This window comes from Anas acuta, chromosome 3 (genome assembly GCF_963932015.1).
Source record: "Anas acuta chromosome 3, bAnaAcu1.1, whole genome shotgun sequence".
NCBI classification, from domain to species: domain Eukaryota; kingdom Metazoa; phylum Chordata; class Aves; order Anseriformes; family Anatidae; genus Anas; species Anas acuta.
In genome coordinates, this window is record NC_088981.1 from 74,917,627 (window position 1) to 74,944,373 (window position 26,747).

Here is a 26,747-nt window from a genome sequence, read left to right on the forward strand (position 1 = left end):
AAATTTGGAACAGTTGTAGAACTTAGTATGTACAACCTTTTCTACATTTAAGGTCTGTGAAAGCTAGGTCATAGTAAGGCCCGTAGCAAGGTTTATGCATGCATTTTCTGCATGCAATGTCTGCTGGAGAGTGAATGTCAAAAAAAAAAACAACAAACCAAATCAAATCAAAACCAAAGAGCAACAAAAATGTAAATTTTCAGTATTTTCCAAGATGTGGAACAAATGTAAGCTAGTAAATGTGATTTTTTATTATTATTATTATTATTATTATTATTATTATTATTATTATATATTCCCATTAGTATAAGACCTCAATCTTTGTATTGACCTGAAATTGCAGGGTCTCAGAATTTGTCCATGCTTGCCTTAGTCTGAGCTTTATCTTGCTTTAACAGTTTAGTCAAATGACTAACATATGACCTGTTTAATCCTACACTCAGTAAATACTACATACTGTAGATGTCTGACAAATTATGGCAGTTGTTGACTACAAAATAATAGTCATTTCTGTCAGTCTGGGCTGGGAATGCTGCTGTGCTACTCAGATGAGCTGGGAGCCAGTGAGAAGGAAGTAGTTTGTGTTATGAAAATGTATAAACACAACCAGAGTTCAAGACAGGGTTGGAAGAAACCATCAACATCACTCTCCTGGCAGAGAAGCCCCCACTGGGAATATGATCCTGAAGGACTTTACTGTGAGGGTGACAGAGCACTGGCACAGGTTCTCCAGAGAGGCTGTGGATTCTCCATCCCTGGAGGTATTCAAAACCTGCCTGAATGTGATCTTCTGCCATGTGCTCAAGGTGACCCTGCTTGGCAGGAGGGTTGGACTAGGTGATCTCCAGAGGTCCCTTCTAACTTCAGCCATTCTGTAATTCTGTAACTTCATGATGCTGACAACACCTTGTAAGCCTTTCCTGCATTCTTCTTGAGAGGAACAGCCTTAGGATCCATGGGAACATTTGAAAGGTGACCGTAACACAAAAGAAAAGGGCAGGTACTAGGAAGGTTTTAGCTGCATTATAAAAGAGGGAGACTTTTCTCTAGTAGGTAACTTGGACCGTTATACTCTTTAAACAATAATTGGATTGAAAGTCAGTTCTTGGTGATGTATATATAAGGAGTTCCCTTTTGCCTACAGATAAGATATTGTGCAACACAGATAAAGCCTGTGAATTTATGAGATCCATGGGTAACATGAGCTTGCAAAGCTAAGGTACACCTTTGCAAATTTGAGCTTTGTGGAATACATCCTAAAGGAAACTTAATGGTACCCTGCACTACTAAGTATCTCTATATCACTATTTCTATTACAAAACCATACTTTTTTTTTGCAATCTACAAGTGGAAGTATTATCATGTGGAAAAGTATTATCATGTTGCCTCAGTTCCCCCTCTGATAAGAATAAACAACTTGGTTTCTTTAGGTTGGAAGGTTGCTGTTATGTGATGTGTTTCAAGAAGTCAGGAAAGAAGAGTGGATCTGGAGTATTTGGCAAGTGACAGCTTTGACTCACAAGTTTTTGATGGAATTTCCCCTGCTACCTTTGGGAAAACAATATGCAGATGACAAGGCCTTAGTCTACACAGAAGAGCTGGGCTCAGAAAGAGTATAAGAGCATTCCTTAAAAATATAAACAGCTCATTTGAAGAATTCATGAGTATTTTGAAGATGCTCATTTTTAATTACGTATAACTTTAGCTTATAAATCCACACACTAGAAATGTAAAATACTGTATTTATACAACATACATGTTCACTTTGAGAACATGGTTGTAAAAAATATCCTACAAAAAATGAAACCCTTTAAGTATTCAGCATCTACTCACAAAGGACTAATTATAATACTTTTTCTTTGCTAGTCCTGCATAGTTTCACTATGAAGTTGTTTTATAACATGACGACTAAATAGAACTGGTAAAAATTGGGAAACTCCAGTGCTTTTATTAGCGAATCACTAAAAGCATTCTAAAAACTCTACAGCCTGTTCTGTGCAGCCACCTACCAAACACAAGATATTTAAGATTCCTCTAAGCTTTGTGTAATTTTCAGCAAGGGCCAGAGTATGACACTGTCTTTTTGGTGAGTGTGTTTTTGAATACCTTCAACTGTACAAATAAACACAGACATATACTTTGTTTGTTTTTTAATGAAAAGAGTACTTCATCATACACAGATGAGAGCAGTTGTGATCTTAGAATAAACTGGTGTCACATGCTTCATACGAACAGAAGAGGTACTTAAGGATTCTTAATAAATTATCTGAATGCTAAAAATGATCCAGTTGGAAGCCTCTTGGAGCCCATTAGTACTTGCAGAGGCATCCAAGCACTTCAGAGTGAGCATCTTTTTCCCCCTCAGTGTAGTTTGGCCCTAAAATGACACGTTCCTCGCTCTTCTTTCTCCCTCTGTCTGCACAGCCTGCTCCTTAGCTTCCTTTCACCACAGCGCCTTGGGATCACCCCGCTCCCCAGGAGCACGGGAGGAGGGAACGAGGCAAGCGCGCAGCGACGTAAAAAAAAGCAATGAAGAGGGAAACCTCCACCCACGGCAACCTGCACCGCGGTGAGGTACGGAGCAGACCACGCTGTGAGCGAGGCCAAGCGCCATAAGGGGAGCTCCTCGCCCCGCCCGCTCGCTTTACGGCAGCGCCGCGCCACGCCGGCTCTTTGCGGCAGCGGGACGGGCCGGCCGTCAGGCAGGTGCGCGGCCGGGGGTCGGGCGGCGGCGGCGGCGGCGGGCGGGGGCTGGCGGGCGGCGGCGGGCGGCGGACCCGGGCCTCGACGCCGGGCCTCGGGTGGGGACAGGCGGCTTCGGGGCGGTGGGGCCGGGGCCGGGGCCGGTGCTGGGCCTTGTCCCGACGCCGCGGAGCTGAGGGGCGCGGCGCGGTGCCCTGGCCCGGCAGCGGCGTGGCGGTGGAAGGCAAACGCCGGCCCCTCCTGCTCCGCTCCGCGCCCCGTCGGTGCTAACCCGGGTGCGGCCGTTGGAGGGGGAGTAACGGGCGTGCTGTCAAGTGGGAAGCGGCGCTGGCCGTGTTGGGTGGCTTCGGTACTGAGTACTGGGGTTAATAAACGCAGAGCGCTGCGAACAAATAAAACCGAGCCGTGTGGGGTGTTTTTTTTTTTTTTTTTTTTTTTTTTTTTTTTTTTTTTTTTTTTTAATTTATTTATTCACTGTGGTTTATTTATTCATCGTGGTCGGTAGTGGTAGGCTGATGGCTTGGCTTGTAAAACGTGCGGCTGTCAGTGGTGTCCTACACCAAGGCTTTTGACAGCAGCAAGGCTTTTGACACCATCTCCCACAGCATTCTCCTCAAGAAACTGGCTGCTCTTGGCTTGGACTGGCGCACGCTTCGTTGGGTTAGAAACTGGCTGGATAGCCGGGCCCAAAGAGTTGTGGTAAATGGAGCCAAGTCCAGCTGGAGGCCAGTCACTAGTGGCGTCCCCCAGGGCTCGGTGCTGGGGCCGGTCCTCTTTAACATCTTCATCAATGATCTGGATGACGGCATTGAGTGCACCCTCAGGAAGTTTGCAGATGACACCAAGCTAGGTGCGTGTGTCGATCTGCTCGAGGGTAGGAAGGCTCTGCAGGAGGATCTGGATAGGCTGCACCGATGGGCTGAGGTCAACTGTATGAAGTTCAACAAGGCCAAGTGCTGGGTCCTGCACCTGGGGCGCAATAACCCCAAGCAGAGCTACAGGCTGGGAGAGGAATGGTTGGAGAGCTGCCAGGCAGAGAAGGACCTGGGAGTGATGGTGGACAGTCGGCTGAATATGAGCCAGCAGTGTGCTCAGGTGGCCAAGAAGGCCAACGGCATCCTGGCTTGTATCAGAAACAGTGTGACCAGCAGGGCTAGGGAGGTGATCGTCCCCCTGTACTCGGCTCTGGTGAGGCCGCACCTCGAGTACTGTGTTCAGTTTTGGGCCCCTCACTACAAGAAGGACATCGAGGTGCTTGAGCGAGTCCAAAGAAGGGCGACGAAGCTGGTGAGGGGCCTGGAGAGCAAGTCCTACGAGGAGCGGCTGAAGGAGCTGGGCTTGTTCAGCCTAGAGAAGAGGAGGCTCAGGGGTGACCTTATTGCTCTGTATAAGTACATTAAAGGAGGCTGTAGCGAGGTGGGGGTTGGCCTGTTCTCCCATGTGCCTGGTGACAGGACGAGGGGGAATGGGCTAAAGTTACGCCAGGGGAGTTTTAGGTTGGATGTTAGGAAGAATTTCTTTACTGAAAGGGTTGTTAGGCACTGGAACGGGCTGCCCAGGGAGGTGGTGGAGTCACCATCCCTGGAAGTCTTCAAAAGACGTTTAGATGTAGAGCTTAGGGATATGGTTTAGTGGGGACTGTTAGTGTTAGGTTAGAGGTTGGACTCGATGATCTTGAGGTCTCTTCCAACCTAGAAATTCTGTGATTCTGTGATTCTACAGCTGACCGCTCAGGTGCTTCAGGAGAGCCTGTTGTGGTGGAATCCACAGAACCTTCTTGTTTGAGAGCTTTTATCGCTTTTGAATCTTGTTTTCCACATACTTACACTTGCACAGACCCCTTTCAATCTTTTTTCAAGGACTGACTGAAATAGTACTGTTGGAATGGAACCAGTAATCTGCAGAGTTCTGAAGATGCTTCTTGCAGGTGGTTTTACTTTTTTGTTACCTTTACTTTTTGAGCCCATTTGGACTCAAGCTTAGACTTTACTTGATGTTTTACTGTAGTAGAAAAAAGTTAAAAATTCCATTTCTGGAGGAGATGCGCTAAGACATCCATGGGGTAGGTTACAGATACGTGTTGTTAGGAAAAATGAACTAACTCCCTGTCAGTTTGGATACAAATTGGCTTTGATCAGAAGACCACATTGTATACATGAGCTTCTGAGTTAAAGTAAACATATTCTGCTCTTCAGCAGACACCATAATAAAACAATTTACTTTGTATCTGACTTGTTTCTGGACATAGTAGAGTGACCTTGTAGTGTCCTGGATCTAGGTGTGCAAGTATATGGAGGAACTCTTTTCCCCTTTGTGTAGAATGCTGACACGATCCCATCTAGGTCATCAGTGCTTTGTTGTGGGACCTTTATGAATTGTGTAAATTACACAGTAGACCTGATCGGTCTTCTTGAGAAGTTAGCTTGCCTTTTGGAAGAGATCGGAGCACTATTACATGCTTTTCCACTAAATTAGGGAGAAGGTGAGAATTAAATTGTCAAACAACAGTATTTTGTTCAGCATTTCTATGTTTATGGAGTTGTTTTCTTTTGAAGCTAAAGCTGAAGTGGTACTTACGTAAGTTACCTGTTTTTAAATTGAGAAGAGGAATGCACACTTTTATGTTCTTGTTCCTTCCTTTTTCCAGCCATTGCATATGCATTTGAAAGCTATCAGCGTTTCTTTTCCCAGTAACTTAATTAACTCACATTCGTTAAATCTTTCCTAGTAGGTAATGTTGTCTCATGTTGTCTTGTGGCTGGTCGTTATTGTTATCCTCCACTGCATCTTTCTAAATTGATGTTTCTTTCTAGAATCTGCGAGCATAACAAAGATAAACGCTACAATGGAGTCTTGATACAGACTCATGGAAGGAAATTTTCCTAGTAGAGTGTTTTAGTAACAGTTGGTGAAGTTGGTTTTGGGCACTTTTTAGTCTCTACAGTATTTATTAAACAAAATTATGCTTTGATGTGTAGAGGAAGAATTAAAACCAAACTCTACTCTGTAGTTTGGATATACTCACCTGATTAAAATCCATTTAACAAAAGAGCTGTAATGGGTTGTTAGAAATGTGATAGACGAAGTCTGAGCTAAGAAGAGAAGGAACCAATGGTTGGACCCACAGTTTGAGAGTCGTGGGGTTACTAAATCTGAAATTAAAATCCTTAGAATCTCTGTTGTCATCTGACCCCAGACCTCCCAACTTTCAAACAAAGTATTTGTCTACCATGGAGTTCTGCCTTCTCTAGTGGTCAGTAGCAGGTGCTTAGATGTGGTGGGGGAAAAAAAAGAAAACATACAGTGCATTCATACTGTCCTTCAGCAGTCAGTGCTTTAAATATCTGATGAGCTGCCTCTAAGTCATCTGGTTCAATATCTACGAAGTTATCTGAGTTCCACTAATTCATCTAATCCTTTCTTGAGCATGCTTGAACTTCAAGTCTTTTTAGCATGTTGTGACGATGAATTCCCAGATTTAATTATGCTCTGCATAGGAAAGGCTTTCCATTTGATACTGTTTTCAACCTAACATTCAATTTTATTGTGTACCTCCTTATTCTTACATGTGTATAAGAATATATACGTATGTAAATGTTCTTACAATAGTTAGGCATTCTGTATTTACTCATTCTTGCTTTTAAAACACCTTATCACACTATAGACATGAGCAATTTCATGTTTGTTGCAAGCACAGTCCGTACAGGGATCTACTGTCAGAGCATTCTTTACGCTCACCTCTCCCTGAGGAGTTTGATCTTTGTTTGCACAAAGGATCTGGCTCGGCTGGAGTTAACTTTTGTCATAGCCATAACACGTTGGATTTATGGCTAAAGCGGTGTTGATAATGCACAAATGTTTTGGCTGCTGCTGAGCAGTGCTTGCACAGCGTCAAGGCTTTCTTTTTCCCACTCTGCCTGCCCAGTGAGTAGGCTGGGCAAGAGGCTGGGTGACGTGTAGTGTCAAGTTCAGCATGAAAGCTGAGGTTGAGGAGGAAAGAAGAGGAGGGAGTTTGGGTCCTAAGGTGTCTCCAGTTTGCAGATTGGCAGGGAACAGTCTGCCTGTGGGACACTGTGGTTTCTTTTTTTTGCTTTTTTTTTTTTTTTTTTTGTGTATGTCTATCTTTTGCCTGTTAAACTGTCCATAACCCAGCCCTCGTGAGCTTCTCATTTTTGTTCTATGTACTTTCTCCCCTATCCCACTGAGGGGGTGAGCAAGCGGCTGTGTGGGTACTTGGCTGCTGGCTGTGGCAACCCAGTACAATGCTTTGTGCAGATTTTCAATGTGATGGAGGTTGTGATCTTTGGTTCTGTGGTAACAGTGCTTACTGAAGTAATCAGTGGTGGGGAAGATTCCTGTGCCCTCTGTTCCTTGAGGTAATTGTATTGAAATGGCATAGAATATTCCACTGGGAACTTGTGTACAACTTTGCTTAATTTATTGAAAATCCATTAGGCTAGAGAGAAAGGGAAGGCTTAGGCAACAGTGTTCTGGGCTGCTTGGGCATTTTGTTTGTCTTTGAAAGGGCAGTTGATGTCTTCTGTGTAGTATGGTAAAGCATGGACTAGAGTTTGGTGGCCAGCTTCTAGCTGAGCACATCTTTCTGAGATGTGAAGAGAATCTTGTGCTCTTTTTTCGGTTTTTTGAATCTTCCTAATGCTAGAGAACATGTCTAAGAGGCAAATGGAGAACTATTATATTTGATGTATTCTAGGGAGGGATAAGTTGCTGGCTTTCTCCTTTCCTTGTATACAGAACTTAGGATCATGGCTTAGGGATATGGGCTACACACCTCCCTCATCTTTTTTCTCATCTTTTATTCTCTGGCATGCATTTTCTCTGAGCCATCTGTTACTCTTGCTTGCCCAAAGTCATATTGAAAGTTTGACCTGAAAAAGAAACTGAATCTCATATTACAGGCCTGAATATTAGTCGTAGGCTGGTCATAAAGTAAGAACAGATAATCACGGACTGATGAGTCAATGACTGAAGAGTTTAGCAGGTGATCTGTGGAGTAAATTTCAGTTTTCCATTTGTAAATCAGATTTTGAGGAAATTATGAAAATAAGTAGGTGAATTTGCACAATAGTGACTGTGATGAACTCATATTTCTTAAGACTTAAGGACAAACTATGTCAACTCAACCACTTTTTTGAAACTGATAAGGAATGCTGAACAGAATTGTTTTATGAGTCTGTATTTGGAAACTTGATTCTGATTAATGTATTAAAGAAATATGAATATTCTTAGTCCCTGCTGTAGGGGGGGAGCAATTTGTCTTTGAAAGTACAAAAAAAGTAGAGAGAATCTCTGAAGAATTTACTTTTCCATTTCTTTCAAGAAATCAGTTATTAATGATGAGTTGACCATGGCTAGCAACCAAGCACCCACCCAGCTTCTTGTGCACTCCCTTCTCCTGTGGGATGGGGAGTAAATAGAAGGAAAGCAAGAAGACTGGTGGATAAAGGTAATGTCACTTTAATAAGGAAGGCAAATGCTGGGTGCCCAAGAAAAGCAAAGAGATAAATTAATTCACTGCTTCCTATTGTCAAGCACCGGCCTGACACTTTAGGGCAAATAGTACCTCAGCACATGTAATGGTTGCTTGGGAAGACATGCCATAACCATGACTGTTCCCCCCACGAGTCCTGTACCTCCTTTGCCTGAGTTTTTATTGCTGAGCATGAGATCATAGGGTACAGAATATCCCTTTGGATAGCTTGCTTCAGCTGTCCTGTCTGTGTCTGCTCCTAAAGTTGCTGGGGAGGGTGGGGAGAGAAGGTTTGATGCTGTGCAAGCACTGTGCAGCAGTAGCCAGAGCATGGGCGTGTTGCCATTGCTGTTTTATGAAAAGCACAGCACCCAAATGAAAAGCACAGCACCATTTGGGCTGCTATGAAGGCTTATCTCCACCCCAGCCAGACCACACACGCTACTGTGAAATTCTGACGGGGGGCTGATTGTGTAAGGAAGGGAAAATAACTAGGCAGGAGGGAGACAGAATGTTGTCGGTAACTCTGAAAAAGATAACACACAGTGGGGAGTACAAACTTGGTGATGTACAGCTCTAATGTTTTGAATTTTTACGACTCTGGAAAAGTTAGAGTGAAGAACTTACCTCCTCAGGTACCACTGCCCCTGCTAAAAATTGCAGGCAGAAAACTGCTTGGCCCATTGACAGGTCTCAGAGCTGCTGCCTCTGAATATATATATAGTATAAAGTATATTTATATAGTATATTATAGTATAAATCTAACGCTTGGTTATGTCATTTTCTTGTTGTTATGACATTTTTTTGTTTATTTGTTTTTAAGGAGTCTTTAGAAGTTAATTCTTTAAATCTGAATGCAGTTTGTATATCTGGCATGCTAAATGTTCATGAAAGTTCGAAAGCTTTTAATCATGAAATAGGTGGATCTTGGCTCATGTGGATATTTCTTACAGTACAATTTGTCTAAAACTTTTTAAGGAATTTTTCATAATTTGACTACATGTAACTATTTCAAAAACTTCCCAACTGGAAACAAATCTTTAGCCTCACCATATTGCTAGAGATAAACCGGAGTTATTTTCCTCCTCAGTTTATCAGCCAAGAACAGTAACACTGTGCATCAATTTTATTTCTTCTGCCTGTGTTCTCATGGAACAAACATACATTTCTTATGTTCACAAGACATGTGAAGAGAGAGTTCAGTCTTACCACTACAGGAAACCATACAGGTGGCTTTCTCAGAGTAGCCTCTTGCAACACTTGTAAGCCCTTCAGGCAGATAAACCAAGAAGAGTGGGCAGCGCAGCTGTTTGTTTCAATTTTAGCTTGCAAGCACTGTAATATTACCGGACCGTAGCACTTATTATTTTTCTTAGTTCTTATTTTAAAGTGTAATAATAAATTTTCAAATAGGAAGCTACCATTTTCTGGTCATAAAATAGCTGAGGTGCTGTTTGAAGTTCCCGCTTAGTATTTGCGTGCTCAGAGGAAGGCAATGGATTCTCTCTGACACTATTTCATTACAATATGTACCTACTCAATAGGTGAACGTTTATGTTTATTTATGTATTGTAAAAGCCTACCTTATAAAGAAGTACTCATGCTTTCAGGCTATATAGATATGCTTAAAAGGGTGCTTCTTGCATTTTTTCATATATTTTTAGCCTAAATTTTTGACCGTTTTTTTTTCTGCATCTTAAAGACATTAAATTATTTAAATATGGGGTTCTTTATGTGATAAATAAATATAATCATTTTTTATTCAAGCCAAATAAAAAAATGAACAAGTATCCCTCCTTGGGTCAGCTTCTGGTATGTTTGATACAACCTTGGGTTTCCCTAAAACTTTGTTCCCAGGGCAGCAGTGTGTTCCTGCTGTACAGGAGGAGGAAGATCTGAAGAGGGAGGCAGCCCTGAAGGTGACTTAATTGCTGAGGTTGTTTGGGCCAGGCTTTCAGCTCTTCCTCAACTGGAAAAGCTTGTCTTGATATGGTGATTTTCAGAATCTGTATGCATCTTGCCCTTCGCTTCAGTATTTGACCTTATTATGTCAAACAGCAAGCTCCATTTTGAATGTGAGTGTCTTCCTGATAGGAAAGGCAAACTTCCATGTTTCTGACCTCCAAATAGGACTGGGGAAAGTTATCGTGATTTTTGTTTCATTCCCAGGTAGGTTTGTTAACAAGCATGGGATTCTGTGTATGCTTAAATCATGACGTTTTTCAGGAACATTAGAAATTGCTGGGAACTGCAAATCTTTGGCAGTTGGATACATCGGTAACAAAAGCTGATGGAGACTTCAGGAGGAATATTAGATGGAGGGTAATATAGTGCTAAAATCTACTCAATCCTGAGAAAACTTACATATGTATGTTTGAGGTATTGAAACAGGATTTAAGACACAGTAGCTCCGTGAGTAATGTTCAAGGGATGCTTACCTGGTTTGTGACGTTTACGTAGTCTTCTGAGCACATTCAAAATTAGAACAGTTGTTAAGGAAGTGAACTGGGAAAAATGCACAGCTTTCAGCTCTCAGTTGCTGTGTATCATTAGGAAAGCATTTACTGTATCTTTGTAATGAAACGTGTATGCAGTTATTGTGTCCTGATGACAATTACATGTTAATAAGAAAAGTTGCCCTACTCAAATATACTCGACTGTCTGGGGAAGATTATTGATGTTGCTATCTAGGAGAGTTTTACTCAAACTCTGTCATAATTTTCTGCCTCTTCTTCTTCTCAAAAACTGTAACAAGTTTCAATCAGGGTGCTGAATGGTTGAGAAAGTAAATAATTTTTTTTCTGTGTGTGTATTTTTTGTTTTGTTTTTAATAAAAATGTTACAGACATAAATGAATGTAATAAATCCAAATGTTGCTAACTATAGCAAACAAGTTACACAATATTACTTGCATCATTGTAATGAAATTAATACGTTTGTGTGCGCAATTGGTTATTTTTATTTACATGTAATGGATCATTTTCTAAATATTTCTGTATTCTTCATTACTATCATTGATGAAAATTCTGACTCTCACAAAAGGTGCTGGAAATAGGATGAACATATTTATCACTGATAATTCTGGGAATTATTCATTTAGTGATAGCCAAAGTTGGCCAGAACTTGTTTCCGTTGAGAGTCAGTTCTGTATTTTTAGTACACGACAATGAAATTAGTTTTCTTGTACATTACTTAGCAGTACTGTAGAATCTATAACTTCTTTCTGAAGTGGTCTAAAAATCTGCATATTTCCGTTTTGAAAAATAATTGCAGTTTGTTCTGAAGTACTTGCTTCCCCCCCCCCCCCCCCCCCCCCCCAGATTGTGCCTGCATTACCTGTATTATTACCAGTTTTATTGAAGAAATCACTGGACACAAAAATGTTTTAATATTCTCTGTAAATGAGAAGTCCTGCTTTGGTGCTTTCATAGAACAATTGTTCTTAAAGATCAAATGTGAATCTTGGTTTCAGTTGTACTGTGCTTGTACTAGTACAATGAGTTGCTTGCAAGGTGCAATGATTTTTATTAACCATAACTAATTACTACAGAAGCCCTTGACAAGGCCTCTTGATATATGTTAAGACAGTTAATTCAAAATTGACATCCTGTCTTTCCAAGCGATACAAACTTCCAATGACTTTCTGTGAAAATGAAGAGTTCATTTTACACCATGCATGAATTTTGTGATCCATTTCTCATGTAACTAATGATACCTGCCACTTTACCTATAAGTCAGTGCAATTCTTGGACATTTTTTTTTTTTTTTTTGGATGATGAATTCAGCAGTGTATAAAGTAGCAATGTCATAAAGCACCAGAGAGAATGTTATTCAACCAACTTGTTCATTGTGATTTTGGTGGTGCAAACAGTGACACAACTCCTTCAGTCAAAGTTAGAAACAAAAACCATTGTCCAATGATTAATCATTTTCCGATGGTTAATGTGGCTTTTGTCAATTGAGTCTCAGAAATATGTCTTCCAAGACTGATGTACGTGGACTTGTCCACATATGCAGATTTTTTTTTGTCTTTTAAGATCAGTTTATCAAAATCACATGTGATACCAAACAAACATGTGCAATAACATGGCTGGCTATATGTGCTGTAGTGTGTTTGCAGCTTCTGGGTGCTAAGGCTACTAATACTGGTTCTCTTATTTTTGTGCAGTGGCGCGTTAGCTGTGAGGCCACTCAGTTTCTAGGACTGGGAAGAAGGTCAGTGCTTCAAGGACACCTGCATTAGATGTTTGGTTTATTGTTTCATAGGAGCATAGCTTTCTTAAAGTTGATGGCAACTAGTGGGTGGTTATATGCCACTTAAAAACTATTTTCTAGGTCATCCCATAATACTGTTTTGATTTTAGTTTCTGAAAGAAGTCAGAGCTTTCTCAAGGTTATTTTTGGAATCTTACAGCTTAGGATAATGTGCAGTAAGAGAGCGATCGTACTCATACCACCTCTCCATTGTGTCCTGAATAATAGTGTACAGTCAGGGTCTTGAGTAATAGTGTACTTGGCTTGGTCTTTTGTTTTACTGTACTGAGATGCTTCTAAAATAATAAAATACCTGTACTTTTCTTAAAAGGAAAGCTTTGTATTTTCTTCAGAAACATCTGGGGAGATGCTCCAGATTCAGAATCATTCAATTCCAACCTTGAGGCCTATTGAAAATGTATTTTGAAGTACATTAGAGTTAATTATGAAGGATAATAATGGCATTGAGTGGATAATAAACTTCTAGTTCCTTAGAACTGGAAGTTTATACAGTATTCTGGGCATTTGTTTAATTGTCTGTAAATCTGATAAGTGATTCAGGTGCTTAAATAAACACCTATTGCTGATTTTAAAACCTCATAGTATTTCATATCCTGCACCTGTTTGTGAGGGCATAGACACTTCCCAAGACATGCATCGTATTAACTGGCCATGCAGGTATCTTAGGTATTGCAAAGGGTCTCAAATGACAGTAGGTACTATGCTCAGGGACTAAATCTCATCCAGGTTCCTGTCATAAGTGAAGCTTGAATCTTCCAGTATGATTCAGGCACAGATTTTCAAAAACCTTTTCACACCTAGGTGGTTTCACATAGAAGAATGTTGTTAGATATGTTAGAAAGAAGCAGCTTTGCGTGGTACTTCTCTGTAAGTGTTGTAGTGTCATCTTATATGTGTGTTGTAAACATAACTGCAGTAGACATGTGAGGTACTCTAATAATAATAAAGTACATATGTACAAGTCCAGAGTATCACATAAAGCTCGTTGGGGCAGTATTCCAAATGAGAATTACCCTGTACAGATAATGGTTTCATAACTGGGATGCTTGTTGGGGATTCAAGATGAGAACAGTAGATCTTCTAACAAAGAATTTGTCAAACTTTGTCTGTAATGGAGCTGAAGACTGTTTCTGCTTTCCAGTCTTGTTTTTAATTGCTTAGGAGCTTGGCCTCAGACCTGCCTAGAAGCAGAGTTCAGTTTGATTATTATTTGAGATTAATCTAGACAGGTAGGCAGACTTTGGGAGTATGCGTAGGGTTTGTACCTTGTTTGGGGTATGTGGCAAGGTTTTGGTAGGAGGGGGACTGCAGGGGTGGCCCCTGTGAGCAGAACCCAGCAGCTGGTCCATGTCAGATCAGAACCAGCTCCAGACTGCTCCAAAGGGACCTGCTGCTGGCCAGAGCCGAGTGAATTGGGGTGGGGGGAGGAGAGGGGACACAGGGACAGGAAACTGTTGTGTGACAGTAGCTGGGAGAGAGAAGTGAGGAAAATGTGAGAGAAGGAGCCTTGCAGACCTGAAGGGCAGTGCAGGAGAGCAGGAGGAGCTCCAGGCATGGAGCAGAAGTTCCCCTGTGGCCTGTGGAGAGGTCCCTGGTGGAGCAGGCTGTCCCCCTGCAGCCCATGGGTCCCGCATGGAGCAGATCTCTACGCTGCAGCCCATGGAGGAGCCCCCAGTGGAGCAGGTGGATGTGGCCTGGAGGACGCTGCGGCCCATGGAGAGCACCCGCAGGAGCAGGGCATGAGAGAGTGGCTATGGTGGAGTTCAGCTGCCCACCAGGATAAAAACACCACATACCTCCAGTTATGTTTAGGGGCCAGTATTAGAAACCAGTGGTTCCTGGCAGTTGTCTATGTTCATGCAAAATTTTCTGTTATGCACACAAAATGTACATGATTGCACAGTGAAGTTGATTCTATTGATAATTCTTTGTGTTAATTTGTCTGGTTGCGTAAAGGTGCTCACTTGTTTTTTTATAGAAAGTGTTTAACAAATCTTTCTAGAAGAGATGGAATATTAAAACTCTTACCTGTTGCAATTACGATGTTCCATTTAGAGGCTTCTTGTGCAATGCCACTAGCTTTATTTGCACAAGAACATTGTCTGGTATGATTACTTTCTGGTTCTTGTTTTTCTCTTTGGGGTATTGAAGGATTTTTTGGTGTGTAGATATATCTACTCTTTCCCTTTATATAATATAAGGTCACTTCACCCTTCCAGATCTGTTTCACTAATGTTTTGAAGTAAAGTGTTATAAGAGAACACCTTTTGATATCCTGAAAGGAGTAATGTGCATACCTGAAAGCCCTTCTAATGGGAGAAGGGGAGGGGTGGATGGCATACGGAGGCACAATTCTGCTTCTTCGTTGTGCTGAAGCATTTGTTTCAATTCCAGCATTGACTGAGATGAATGCCATGTATCAAGCAGCCACGCTTTCTTCCTGAGTACATATCCCTTAGTCTTGACATTTCCCTTTCAAAGACTGACCAGGTCTTGAGTGGAGATCAGCAATGTTCAATCCAAACAACTTAAAAGAATTCCATTATGATATTTGTTCCTTCTACAGAAAACTAGATGTCTGAAAGTATACAATTTTTAATACATGATATAGCACAGCTTCTGTAGGTGCAAAATAAAAAATTGGAAAATATTACTGCTGTAGTATTTTGCATTGTCCTGCCATTTACGATTAATTTCCTAGATCCCATTAAACGATCATTTTCCATAGCTATCAGTTTTATTGCTAGGTGCTGTATTTGCACTGTTTACATCAAACATGCTTGGATAAGAAGTTTAAGTGAAGTGAATATAATACAAATGTCCTCATTGTTTTAAAATCTTTTTTTTTTTCAACTATCATTTGTCTTTTCAGCTTCCTTTTCATCTGAAATTATTCCACTCTGACAAGTGGAAGTGAAAATGTCATTTCATTCACCTACTATTTGGTCCACAGAAACCTGTTAATATTTGCTGGTGCCTTTTTTCTTCAAAAAAGAAGCCTCCATTTTTCTTTATAGTGTTCTTTGATTAGTTTAGAAACCAATAGTAACAACTTCTGGTTTTATAAATGGAAAAGTTTACAGAGACAGCAAAGAACTTGCTAATAATTTAAACTTATAGGCAGTGTAGGCAAAAACTTGGTAAAATGGCTTAACATTCCTTAAATAGTTTAAATAAAATGACTGCTGTGAGGTTTTAAGAGACATAACGAGCTACTTGAGGATACAGCAGCTGGTGCTTCAGGATAGCCTAACTGCTCATTTTACCTGTAATTCTTTTAATGTTATGTTATTCCCTCATTTGTAAGCAAAGATTTTGTTAAACTTGGTAAATAAAGTATGGCATCTGAGTCTTAGCCCTACCTGGAGGCTGGCTTGCTTTGTTAAAGAGTGTTGGAATTAAAACAAATGTTTAAATCTCTTTGACCATAATCACTGTAACATTTCAGTGGAGAAGACTGAAATGCTTCCATTATTTGCTTACAGAAAAAAATAGGAAGGCCAGGAGTGGTAGTAAAACTTAAATGGTGAAAATATAAATTGGAAAACTTCTCCAGTAATATTAGTTAGATCTGTAATAGTGATAACAATGTTTTTAGATTTTTAATTTAACGTGGAAAAACAAAACAAAAAAACACCTGCTGAGATCCATGTTTACTGTTAGTTTTATCTTCAAACAATAAAATTTGAATGGTTTCTTGAATTACATTTTTAGTTGAGTGTAATCTGTTTTTATCTTTTATTTTTCCACATAAAAAGTTTAAAAGTTAAAATCATATTTATTTTAAAAAGAAGTAAAATAAAGTTTAAAAGATATTACCTCTCATCTTTACAGTGGTTTACAAAGGTGGATATTGCTTTTTCTGCTTTACAAACAGAACTTTAGTGGAAAGATAAGTTTGTTTTAAAAAAGAGAGGAAATCTGAGATAGCACTAGGTGTCTTTGAACTTCTGTTCCTTTTTTCTTAAAAAAAAAAAAAAAATACAATAATGGCAGAATGTGTCTGAATAGCAAAACCCAATATTTTTTATCACGTAAGTTTATACTGGTCTCAATGTTGAATTCCCATATTACTTGTCACTCTACAAACATATAAAAAGGTGACTTTTTTGTAGGGAATAGGCAGGGGCATGGTAGTTCATCTTGCATCTCTATATATGGGCCCTGGCAAATAGGATTTAATTGCTGCTACCTTTTAGGTCCTTGTTCCAAACCCAGCAGGATCATTTGGTAGTACAGATGTTTCAGATCAAGCTGTAGGCAAATATATTCACTTCTGTCAAATCAGGAGGATTTTGTTAGTCTTAAGGTGGCTGTGGAAGATGAAGGAGTAGCTGATATAGTCTAAAGGTAGGTATATCTATCAGGAAGCTTTATGTGAAAACAGCAAACCTATTATTTTTATTTTTTATTTTTTTTAAGAAAATGTAAATTGTAGGTGAGCATAAAGCAGAATTTATTAATGTGGACTCAACTATGGGGCTTCTGGGCTGTATTTGACTGTTTGACTGAGTCTGTGCTCAGGGAGGTATGCCCTTACTCATCCTCTAAGGTACCAGGTATTTTATTTCAGAAAGTATTAATTAATTAATAAATCAGGAAGAAACACTCCTTTAAAAATTGGTTTCCTAGCAAATGGGCCTGCTGGAGAAATTTTAAATCTCTTGAGAATCAGTCTGAAATGTGAACTTTTTTTTAAACTGGATTCTTACTTTCATAAATTACTGTGCATGTTATTTCAAAAAGGGTAATTTCAGTAATGTACAATCATATAATTGTAGTTTTCTTATTGTAAAGGACCATAATTCTATAGAAAAAGGTATTTGTGTTTAGGTATAAAATAAATAGGCGATATGTCATTTTTAGCAGCTAATGGCAATGATGTTGTTGGAGCAGTATGAGTGATTTCCCTTTTTTGTTGGGTAGGACTAGTTTCCCTTGAATTTTGGACACTAGTTCTCTGCTGTGTTTATAATGATGACTGTGTTTTCACTAGGAGCTATGCTGGCATGATGTGACATGTCATATATCCACTGAATGTCTTTTTTTAAAAAAATAAAAAAATAAAAAAAAATGCTTGGCTCTGTCTGCTTCTAGGCTTGAATTTAAACATATCCTCTTTGTCCCCTTCAAAAGGCTGTTGTTTTATTTTAATGCTACATTTTCACATTCTGTAGCTGCATATTATAGCACCTGTCTCCAGAATATCAGCTGTTGTGATAGCTTTTTACAAAAAGCAACTTAATGTTAGGTCAGAAAGCAAAGATGCATGGCAAGTCAGTGACATTTCTCTGTCTGTGACTGGAACGCTGCGTCTGGATTTGCTTTTGTGCTGTATTGCAAAGTTGATAGCTAAAATACAAATGGGGTCATTAGATGAAGAAAAATGTTAAAGATAATTGGATTAAAGCAGGGGGTTGAGTGCAGTATGTGAACGTTCAAAAATCTTTTTAGCAATTCTTTTTTTTTTTTTTTCAAAGTTATTTAATTTCTGGATGGCTGATGGTCTTCAGGCATGCTAAGAATGCTGCAGATCATTAGGTTTGTAATGGTATCATTAATTGTTTCAAGAATAATATAAATCTGTATCTTTCTGCTACCACCAGAAATTGTAGCTATGCATTAGAGTTCATTAAACTATTCAGCTATGGGCACCTTTCAAAATGAAGGAACTTTGAGAGTAGTTTCTGTAAAAGGCTTGGAACAAATGCAAGTTGAGATGGACAACAGCTGTGTTTTGCTGTAAGCCTGTTTCTTGTAAGAAATAAGAATGTGCAGAGGTGGGCTGTAGTCCTGTAGAGTACAGTGCTGTGTGCGTGCTTACCTGCGAGATGAAAACATCCTGAGGCATTCTCTTCCCGGTTTTCTGGTGGCACTTCTTTTCTTTTTCTCTTGTTCAGTGATACATGTATTATGATCCTTTTTTTTTTTTCCTTGATTTTCTTTGTTTTTCTATTTAAAAAATTGTTAAGCAGTCCTCAAAAATGATGTCCCTTCATCAGCGCTGGAGGCTGTTAATGACCTGAAAACCACCAGTGCATTCTGGTTCAGAGGAGACCTTAACATAGGTGGTAATCACTTACTGCTTCTTGGAGCCGAAGTTCAATTACCTAGATTTCATTACCGTACTCTAGTGCTGGTAGTGTTAAAGGAATAATTGCCACTGTGCCTCATTGCTGATAACTTTAGGGAATAGGGAGTAGAACATGCTGAGTAACCACCTTGCGTCTGTGCCTGTCATGTCCCTTCTCTTGAATCTTGCTTGTAAACGTTTTTGAGAGACGTTTTTTACTTCTTTAGTCATGATTCCAGCCAAGTTTTGTTTGCTTAAAAAGGTTTTTCAAGTTTCTGATGTGAAATTGTATTTGTAGCATTAACAAAGCCATGCTATTTCTTTTTGTTCCCATCTAGGTGCTTGAACAGGGATTTAATTTCTTGTTCTATGGATCACTGAGTGAGTAACAGATGGCCTTGCCTCGGCTTACAGGCGCTCTACGCTCCTTTTCAAATGTCACTAAACATGATGATTACAATGAAGAATTAGCTGACTTAACGGTAAATATTTATTTCTTTTTCAAAGTATAATTATAAATTATTAGTGTATATAGTAAGAATTGCATGGTGTTTAGAATAAAGTTAGTGATGCTGAATTTAGGTACTTTTTATTTTTGAAAAAATATTGCATTGAAGTAATATATGCATTGTGGGAATATGTGAAATGAACTTGAAATCCAGGGAATTGAAAATGGAGGTTTTCTGGAGGAAAGTAAATGTCACTCTTATATTGAAGAAGAGCAAGAAAAAGGATCCAGGGAGCTAGAAGCTGGTCAGCCTCACCTCAGTCTCTGGGAAGGTGATGGAACTGCTTGGCCTGGAAATCATATCCAGGTACATGAAGGAGAAGAAAATCTTCACGAGTAGTCAGCATGGAGGAGAGGTCATGCCTGGCCAACCTGATAAGCTTCTCTAATGAAATCACCAGCCTGATGGATGAGATCAGGGGATGTTGTCTTCCTGGACTTCAGTAAGGCCTTTGACACTGTCACGTGTAAGATCCCAATAGTGAAGCTGTTGAAGTATGGGCTGGGAGAGCAGACAGGATTGAAAACTGGCAGAATGGCTGGGCCCAGAGGGCAGTAGTTGGTGGTACAAAGTCTAGTTGGAGGCCAGTAATGAGAGGAGTACACACAGGAGTCAATACATCTGTTTAACGTCTTCGTTGATGATCTGGGTGATGGAGAGAGTGCACACTCAGTAAATCTGTGGATGACACAAAACTGTGGGGGGAGTGGCTGTCTCACCAGAGACACATGCAGACACTCCTCTGGGTGGAGAGGTGGGCTGACAAGTATCTCCTGAAGTTCAATACAGAGAAATGCAAAGTCCTGCATGTGGGGAGGAACAGTTTCAGGCACCAAGACATGCTGGGGGCAAGAAGACCTGCTGGAAAGGTCTTCTTTCCAGAAAAGGACCTGGGAGTCCCGGTGAACATCAGGTTGACTTTGAGCCAACAATGCAACCTAGCTGCTATGAAGGCAAAGCAGCTTGGCAGCATTAGGCAAAGTATCATCAGCAGGTCACGAGAGGTGGATTGCTGTGTGCAGTTCTGGACCCCCCCAGTGCATGGACATAGTGAAGAGAATACAATGTAGGGCCACCAAGATGGTCAAGGGACTGGAGCATGAGGACAGGCTGAGAGTGCTGGGACTGTTCAGCCTGGAGAAGAGAAGGATCAAGGGGGGCTTAGCCATGTCTAGCTGAAGGGAGGATGTAAAGAGGACATAGCGAGGTTCTTTTCAGTGGTGCCCAGTGCCAGCATAAGAGATGGGGCACAAACGCAAGAAGTTCTTTCAAAACATCAGAAAGCACTTATTCACTGTGCAAGTAATGGAAAACTGTAACAGATTGCCCAGAGAGGTTGTGGAGTCCCCCTTCTTGGAGATCTTCAAAAGCTGCCTTGATGTGGTCAAGGGCAACATGCACTGTGTCCCTGCTTCGGCTTGTGGCAGATGAGCTCCAGAGGTCCCTTCCAACCTCAACTGTTCTGTGAGATCTCTATAGAGTTTTCAGGAGTTTGGCTTTCTGGAGAGTTTTCATTGGAGCCAGTAAAGTAATTTGTGTGTATCTTCCTCCTTGCATATTCTCAGGAAAGAGATAAAAGAACAGGTAATAGAGAAGCTCTTTGCAATTGTTACAAAACACTGAATGCAATTGGAAAGCTTTGTTTATCTATTTTTTTTAAGGTAACCTCCATATACCAATTTGTAATAATAAAAAAAAAAATCAAATCTTTTGTATTTTCAGGCAAAAAGATTAAAACTACACGAACAATTGTTGAAGTCTGATCTTACTTGGAAGAAGATAATAAAGTTTGTTGACGACAATTTAGACAAAAAAGAATACCAAACTGTAAATGGTGATTTGAAAACTATACTACAAGCTGCAAAACAAATAGGTAGGTTTTGTTTCTCTAATTGTCTAACAATAGTGGTTTTTGTTTTTTTTTAAGCTGCTGTCTGCTTGCATACTTGTGTACTGTTGCAGTTTCAGTTCTACCTTGACTGTAGTCTTGCTCTGATACATCTTTGAAGCTCCAGTTAATCTGACAACTATATGCATAATGTGGTTTTCTATTTTATTTTAAAATATGATTGTTTATATGCATGTTTTTGATAGCATTGTTGTGTGGCGTGGTTTGTGATCCACCTTAAATAAGCAAAAGCAACAGCTTCTTTTGGCATGGCCGTACATGCAGGAAAAGACAATCTTGGTGTTACATGCTTTAATTTCATAGGATAGGTATCCTGAAAAATTGGGTGCGATGAAAGAGTTTTTTGCTTTAGCAAGTCATCAGAAGAAAAATTTTTAAGTATCTCTTAAATCACTGACAAACAAATTTTAAATTAATCTGAAGATGCATGTATTCTAAACTTCATCTGCTTTGTGGTTCTTTTTTTTTTTTTCCATGTCATAAGCATGGTGATCTGTTAGTTTTACAAATTTACACTTAATTTTTTTTAAAATGCTTTTGCTAATACAACAGTAATGCTTGTGCTCGTAACAAAATTTAACCTCTTCAGGCCAGTAGTTAAGCATGTGGCTGCCTGTCTTTCTTTAGAGACTATCTATCCAGGACTGCCCATCTTTAGAGACACCTCTAGGATGGGCCACCTCTGCTTCAACACGGGTACCTCTCTTTTGGTGCATGTCTTTCAGCTGACACTGGTGATACATAAGGTTTTGGGGAAAGCCATGCAAGGTATGGTATGAGCCATCTTTGGGGCTTAGAAAAAACAATCTAATGAGGTTTAGGCAGAGAAGAAGTAACTTATTAATGATGAAATACCTACCTTTAGGTGTCCAACTAGACTCCTACTCCCTCAAGGGTAGCAGTAAGCTCCCAGTTCAGTGTTTTGTCTCCTGTTTGTGCAGAATATTTGTGCTTCACCGTGCCCTAACTCCTGAATACGTTTGCCCATTTTTTTTTGGCTATGGTGACGATGGCTTCCCTGGGATGAAATGTGTTCAGGGAGGTAGCTACAGTATTCTCAAAAATAAATAAATAAATCAGACATCAGATCACGTTGGATGCATGGGACACTTTGGTGTGCATCTGCTCCATAGTCTAAATGTAGTTTTTCCTGGTTTTCATCAACTGTTTATGTTTAATGTTAGTATGGAAAAGATGCCATCTGTATTGATAATTAATGTTATCTTTTTAACTTTTTTTTTTCCTTTAGAGAATGTTGACACAGTTCATGCTCTTTTACTAGCTCTTAAGAAATTTTATTGCTGTGCTGAGATAATAAATGCAGGTTTCAGACACAGCTGTGTTGGTAAGGAGAATCCTGTGATTATAGCACTAATATAGCTATTAAGATAATTCTTTTCAAAAAATTGTTTTGTGCATATGGACTAGAAATGTCTGATCAACACATGTAGGAATATAGAAAGGCTAATGAGATTTTTCTCAGCACTCCATTTTAATAGCATGCTACTGATGTCATTTTTAAGCGATGCTCTCTTTTGCTGACTTCTCTTCCATGAATTGATCAATTCAGATGTGTTTTTTTTGTGTTTTTTTTTTTTTTTTTTTTTTTAGAATGACATTAGCATGTTAGAAAGATATCAGCATCACCAGACGGGAAACAGACACTGACATGGTCTTATGGGGTGCTTGACCAATCTGTCCCACATGTCCCCTTGCTAGCACGTAAAGGTAGCCAACTCCTCAGCCCCTACTCCTCCTTACCACGGTAGCAGGTTTGAAATGTAATATGGTCAGACAAACACATTGTGTCATTGTTCTGCTTCAGGTTGTGGTGGTCAGTTGCAGGACTGCCTAACGATTACCCCTGCAGTGTTCAAATTACAAGATTAGAATGCTTTGTTCCCCTTTTCTCATCTCTTTCCACTCCATTTTTCTGCCCTTTTTACCTCGCAAATAAAGAATTTATCTGTAATTAGTTTTTCCCAGTTGGTTTCCAGTTTTCATAGAATCACAGAATCATAGAATGGTTAGAGTTGGAAAGTGTCTTAAATACAATCCAGTTCCAACCTTCTGCTGTGGGCAGGGACACCTCCCACTAGATCAGGTTGCTCAGGGCCTCATCTAATCTGGTCCTGGGGCACTCACAGCTTCTCTGGGCAACCTGTGCCAGTGCCTCACCACTCCCTGAGTGAAGAATTTCTTCCTTATATCTAATCTAAATCTTTCCTGTTACAGTTTAAAACTGCTGCCCCTTGTCCTATTATTTTGCTACAAATGTATTCAACCTAACATCATCCTTGTAGCTTAAGGGTTGACGTTTTTTTTGATGACAGACAGAAATAGGACAGTTTCCAACAACAAAAATAACTTCATTATAAATTGTCACAAATATGAATAAAAGCCTTGAAGTCTATTATAGAAACATAATTTGTTACTATATGCAAAATATTTTATCTTGGTGAATCTGAACTTCAAATGCATTTCCCTTCAGGTGACTCATACAACTCTTCTATAGTGGCTTTTTTTACTTAGCCAGCAAAATTGATTGACATGTGGCTTATGAGAAGCTCGCCATGAGCTGGCAATATGCACTTGCAGCCCAGAAAGCCAACCATATCCTGGGCCACATCAAAAGCAATATGTCCAGCGGGGTGAGAGAGGTGATTCTCCCCTTCTGCTCTGCTCTCATGAGACCCCACGTGGAGCACTGCATTCAGCTCTGGTACCCCCAGCACAAGAAGGACATGGACCTATTAGAACAAATCTATAAGAGGGCGACAAGGATGATCAAGGTGCCAGAGTACCTCTCCTGTGAAGAGAGGCTGAGGGAGTTGGGTTTGTTCAGCCTGGAGAACAGAAGGCTCTGAGGAGAGCTTATAGTAACCTTTCAGTACCTAAAGCAGGCCTACAGGAAAGCTGCGGAGGAACTCTTCATCAAAGAGTGTCGTGGTAGGACTAGGGGTAATGGTTTTAAACTGAAAGAGGGTAAATTTAGATTAGACATCAGAAAGAAACTCTTTACTTAGAGGGTGGTGAGGCCCTGGCACAGGTTGCCCAGAGGAGCTGTGGATGCCCAGTCCCTGGAGGTGCTCAGGACCAGGCTGGATGGAGCTTTGAGCAACGTGGTCTGGTGGAAGGTGTCCCTGCCCATGGTTGGGGGGTTGAAAGTGGGTGGTCTTTAAGATCACTTTCAACCCAAACTGTTCTATGAATCTATGATCACATGATTAGTTTACTTATTTGTCTTCGTTTTAGATATTATGGTATTTTTTTGGTAAGTAATGTAATCTGCTACTCAGTGTGTATGTTTGAAGAAATATTGCTCATCTGGAAAACATTTCAAGATGCACTTTGTACATAAACGTGAGACTCAGGTGATGAAAACTGAAGTTTAAATAAGGATCTGGTTCAAGTACCAATCAGGCACAGCAAACTGTGTAAATCAGAGCTGCAGAGAGATTTGGCAGTGTCATTTTCCTTTAATCTGAATATTTATATCTATAACAAGCAATTTAGAACAGGGGGAGGAGATCTTCACAGTTGTTTTAAATATCCACTGGTTATAATTTAATCAAAGAGGTACTACAGAAAAATATTGGCTAAGTTAGGGCTGACATACCTAATGATGACCATAAAGTTAGCAACAGAAAAGGTAAAACCATAGGTAGTATAGCGAGTAGGACAAAATGTCTGATGGTAGAAAAAAGTTTCTAAGCAAAATGAGTATCTGACCTTCACAGCTGTCAGTGTTATTCATGAAAATAATTTGGCAGACTTAATGTTTTCTGTGTTTTTCTGTCTTTCTTGACAGAAACAAGTATTTGTTGTATGATTTTTTTTATTTCCAGTTTGATGGAAGAACATTATTTTTTGGCAAGAGCATTATTTTTTCCAAACTTCAATGGTAGGTACAGTGTGGTAGAGCAAATTTAAAGACTTTAAAGAAATAGCAGTAAGTTTTTGTGTGATGGAGTGGAAAGGAAAAAACAGATGAAAACAAATGCATGATTATTTAGTTTGACTTAATTAGAAAGAAACCATCAACTCAGATGCTTCTCAATAAAAATACATAATGTTATGGTGACACAAGCCAGAAGAACAGAATACGGTGACTGAGACACAGACTGAGCGGACAGTAATGTTCCCATCATCGTCATCAGAAATGTACGATTGGAAAAGTAATGTATGCTATTTGAACATAATTTGAAGGAAATAAATTCTCAGCCTAGACTATGGATGCTGTAATATTGATTTACTTGATGGGGAAAACGTCAGTTACTGAAATGATGTGATTGGCAGAAAAGGAGAGAGTAGCATTCCTTGCCATCTTTGCTGGCTCATTATATTTAGAGGGGAGGGAGAATACTTTCCTGGGAGATGTTTCCACAAATAGAAGGCACTGGTAATTAAGAGTTAGCACCTAATAAACCAAAGAGACTTCTCTAGAATCTTTCAGTATTAGCACTCTTTTAGTTTAATACTGTCTACTTCTGTTGCAACACTAACAACATTGTGAATAACAATGTTTTTGCACATTAGGAATATAAGTGTGGTTTGTGCAGTCAAATTTAAGTCTGCAAATTTTCAGACTTTTTCCTTTGATTCCTATGTAGTTAATGCTGAGATGCTGAACCACCTTTTTTTTCTGTTAAGATGTATTTACGCATATCTTGTGTGTGTGTGTGTACTTATCTTTATGTAGCTTATCTTCCATATGTAATTATCTAGGCATATATTTATCATGTAAATGCAGCAAGAAACATCTCAGCTTTTCAAAGTTCACCACAGAGAAGTTCAAAAATAGTGAATGTATATGTTGGGTTTCTAGTTACTCAGCTTTGTTCCATCTGCTTTATGCTGAATTTCTTCTCTTTTTTTTTTTTTCCTGTTACCATGTGGGGGTAAAAAAACATTGCTTTTGTTTAGGGTTGAGCCTAACTTACATTGAATCGAGTCACGTCAAAGTAGTTAATAATCATCCAATTGAGTTCATGAGATTTACAGACAGAAAGGAGGGCCATAGCAAAGGAAATGTATAGGACCGTAACAGGATTGCAGAGGTATACAGAGGCAGGCACGTTACAGTTTTGAATACTGAAAAGAAAATAGCCACATTTATTGTGTCAAAAGTGCCATTTTTTTTTTTAAATAGATAATACTGTTTCTTTTAAAATTCGTAGTTTGCTTTAACAGTTATTTTGAATTAGCCATACTGGAGGTGTTATCACCACTGTTACCACTTGAATCATACCATTTTCTGTTGGAGTTCCACCAGTCAATCCTGATGTAACCGAAGAATTGAAGAGATATAGACATTCTGAATATATAAGTTTGTAATCCTTCACATTGAGCTTTTCAAGCTTTTAAGCTTTTAAAAAATCATGAAATCTTCTAAGAAATTATATTACAGTAACCTGCCTGACTTTTTAGAACGAATTTGTGAGGCTTACTAAAAGTTGCATGGTTTTTGTATATTGGAGCGGGGAAGGAAGAATAAAGAAAGAAAAGTATGCTGGCTGTCCTTGTTTATTTTATGCATGATGACTTTTTTCATTTTGTTTAGTAGTGACATTTTGGTTCGTCATACGGTGTGTTTGCTTGTGTTCTCATTAAGTACTTCTGAGAATGTGTAAGAAGTAAATTCATTTTTCTTTCTCTAATCGTATAGTTGTTGATTTGCACAACGTGATTTTCTGTAGGCAGCCTACAAATATAAATTCCTGCATTTATTTATTATAACTTCTTTGGGCAATTTTTCTAATGCATACATTCAGTAGTACCAAAAGC

At 39.6% G+C, this 26,747-nt stretch overlaps 1 protein-coding gene across 4 annotated transcripts in view; it reads left to right on the plus strand.

Moving 5' to 3' along the window:
- Positions 1 to 2,574: 2,574 nt before the first annotated feature.
- The window catches only part of ASCC3 (activating signal cointegrator 1 complex subunit 3), a 280,038-nt gene continuing 255,865 nt past the window's right edge, over positions 2,575 to 26,747 (plus strand). For 2 of the 4 annotated variants that reach the window (XM_068677837.1, XM_068677841.1), the window contains exons 1-3: positions 2,575 to 2,706; positions 18,881 to 19,024; positions 20,774 to 20,924. In XM_068677837.1, the coding sequence (XP_068533938.1) occupies positions 18,935 to 19,024; positions 20,774 to 20,924 (241 nt within the window). In that variant the 5' untranslated portion in view covers positions 2,575 to 2,706; positions 18,881 to 18,934. Of the gene's footprint in view, positions 2,707 to 4,565; positions 4,631 to 18,880; positions 19,025 to 20,773; positions 20,925 to 26,747 lie in introns of those variants that run through there. The other 2 variants (XM_068677840.1, XM_068677839.1) reach the window with 2 other exon arrangements.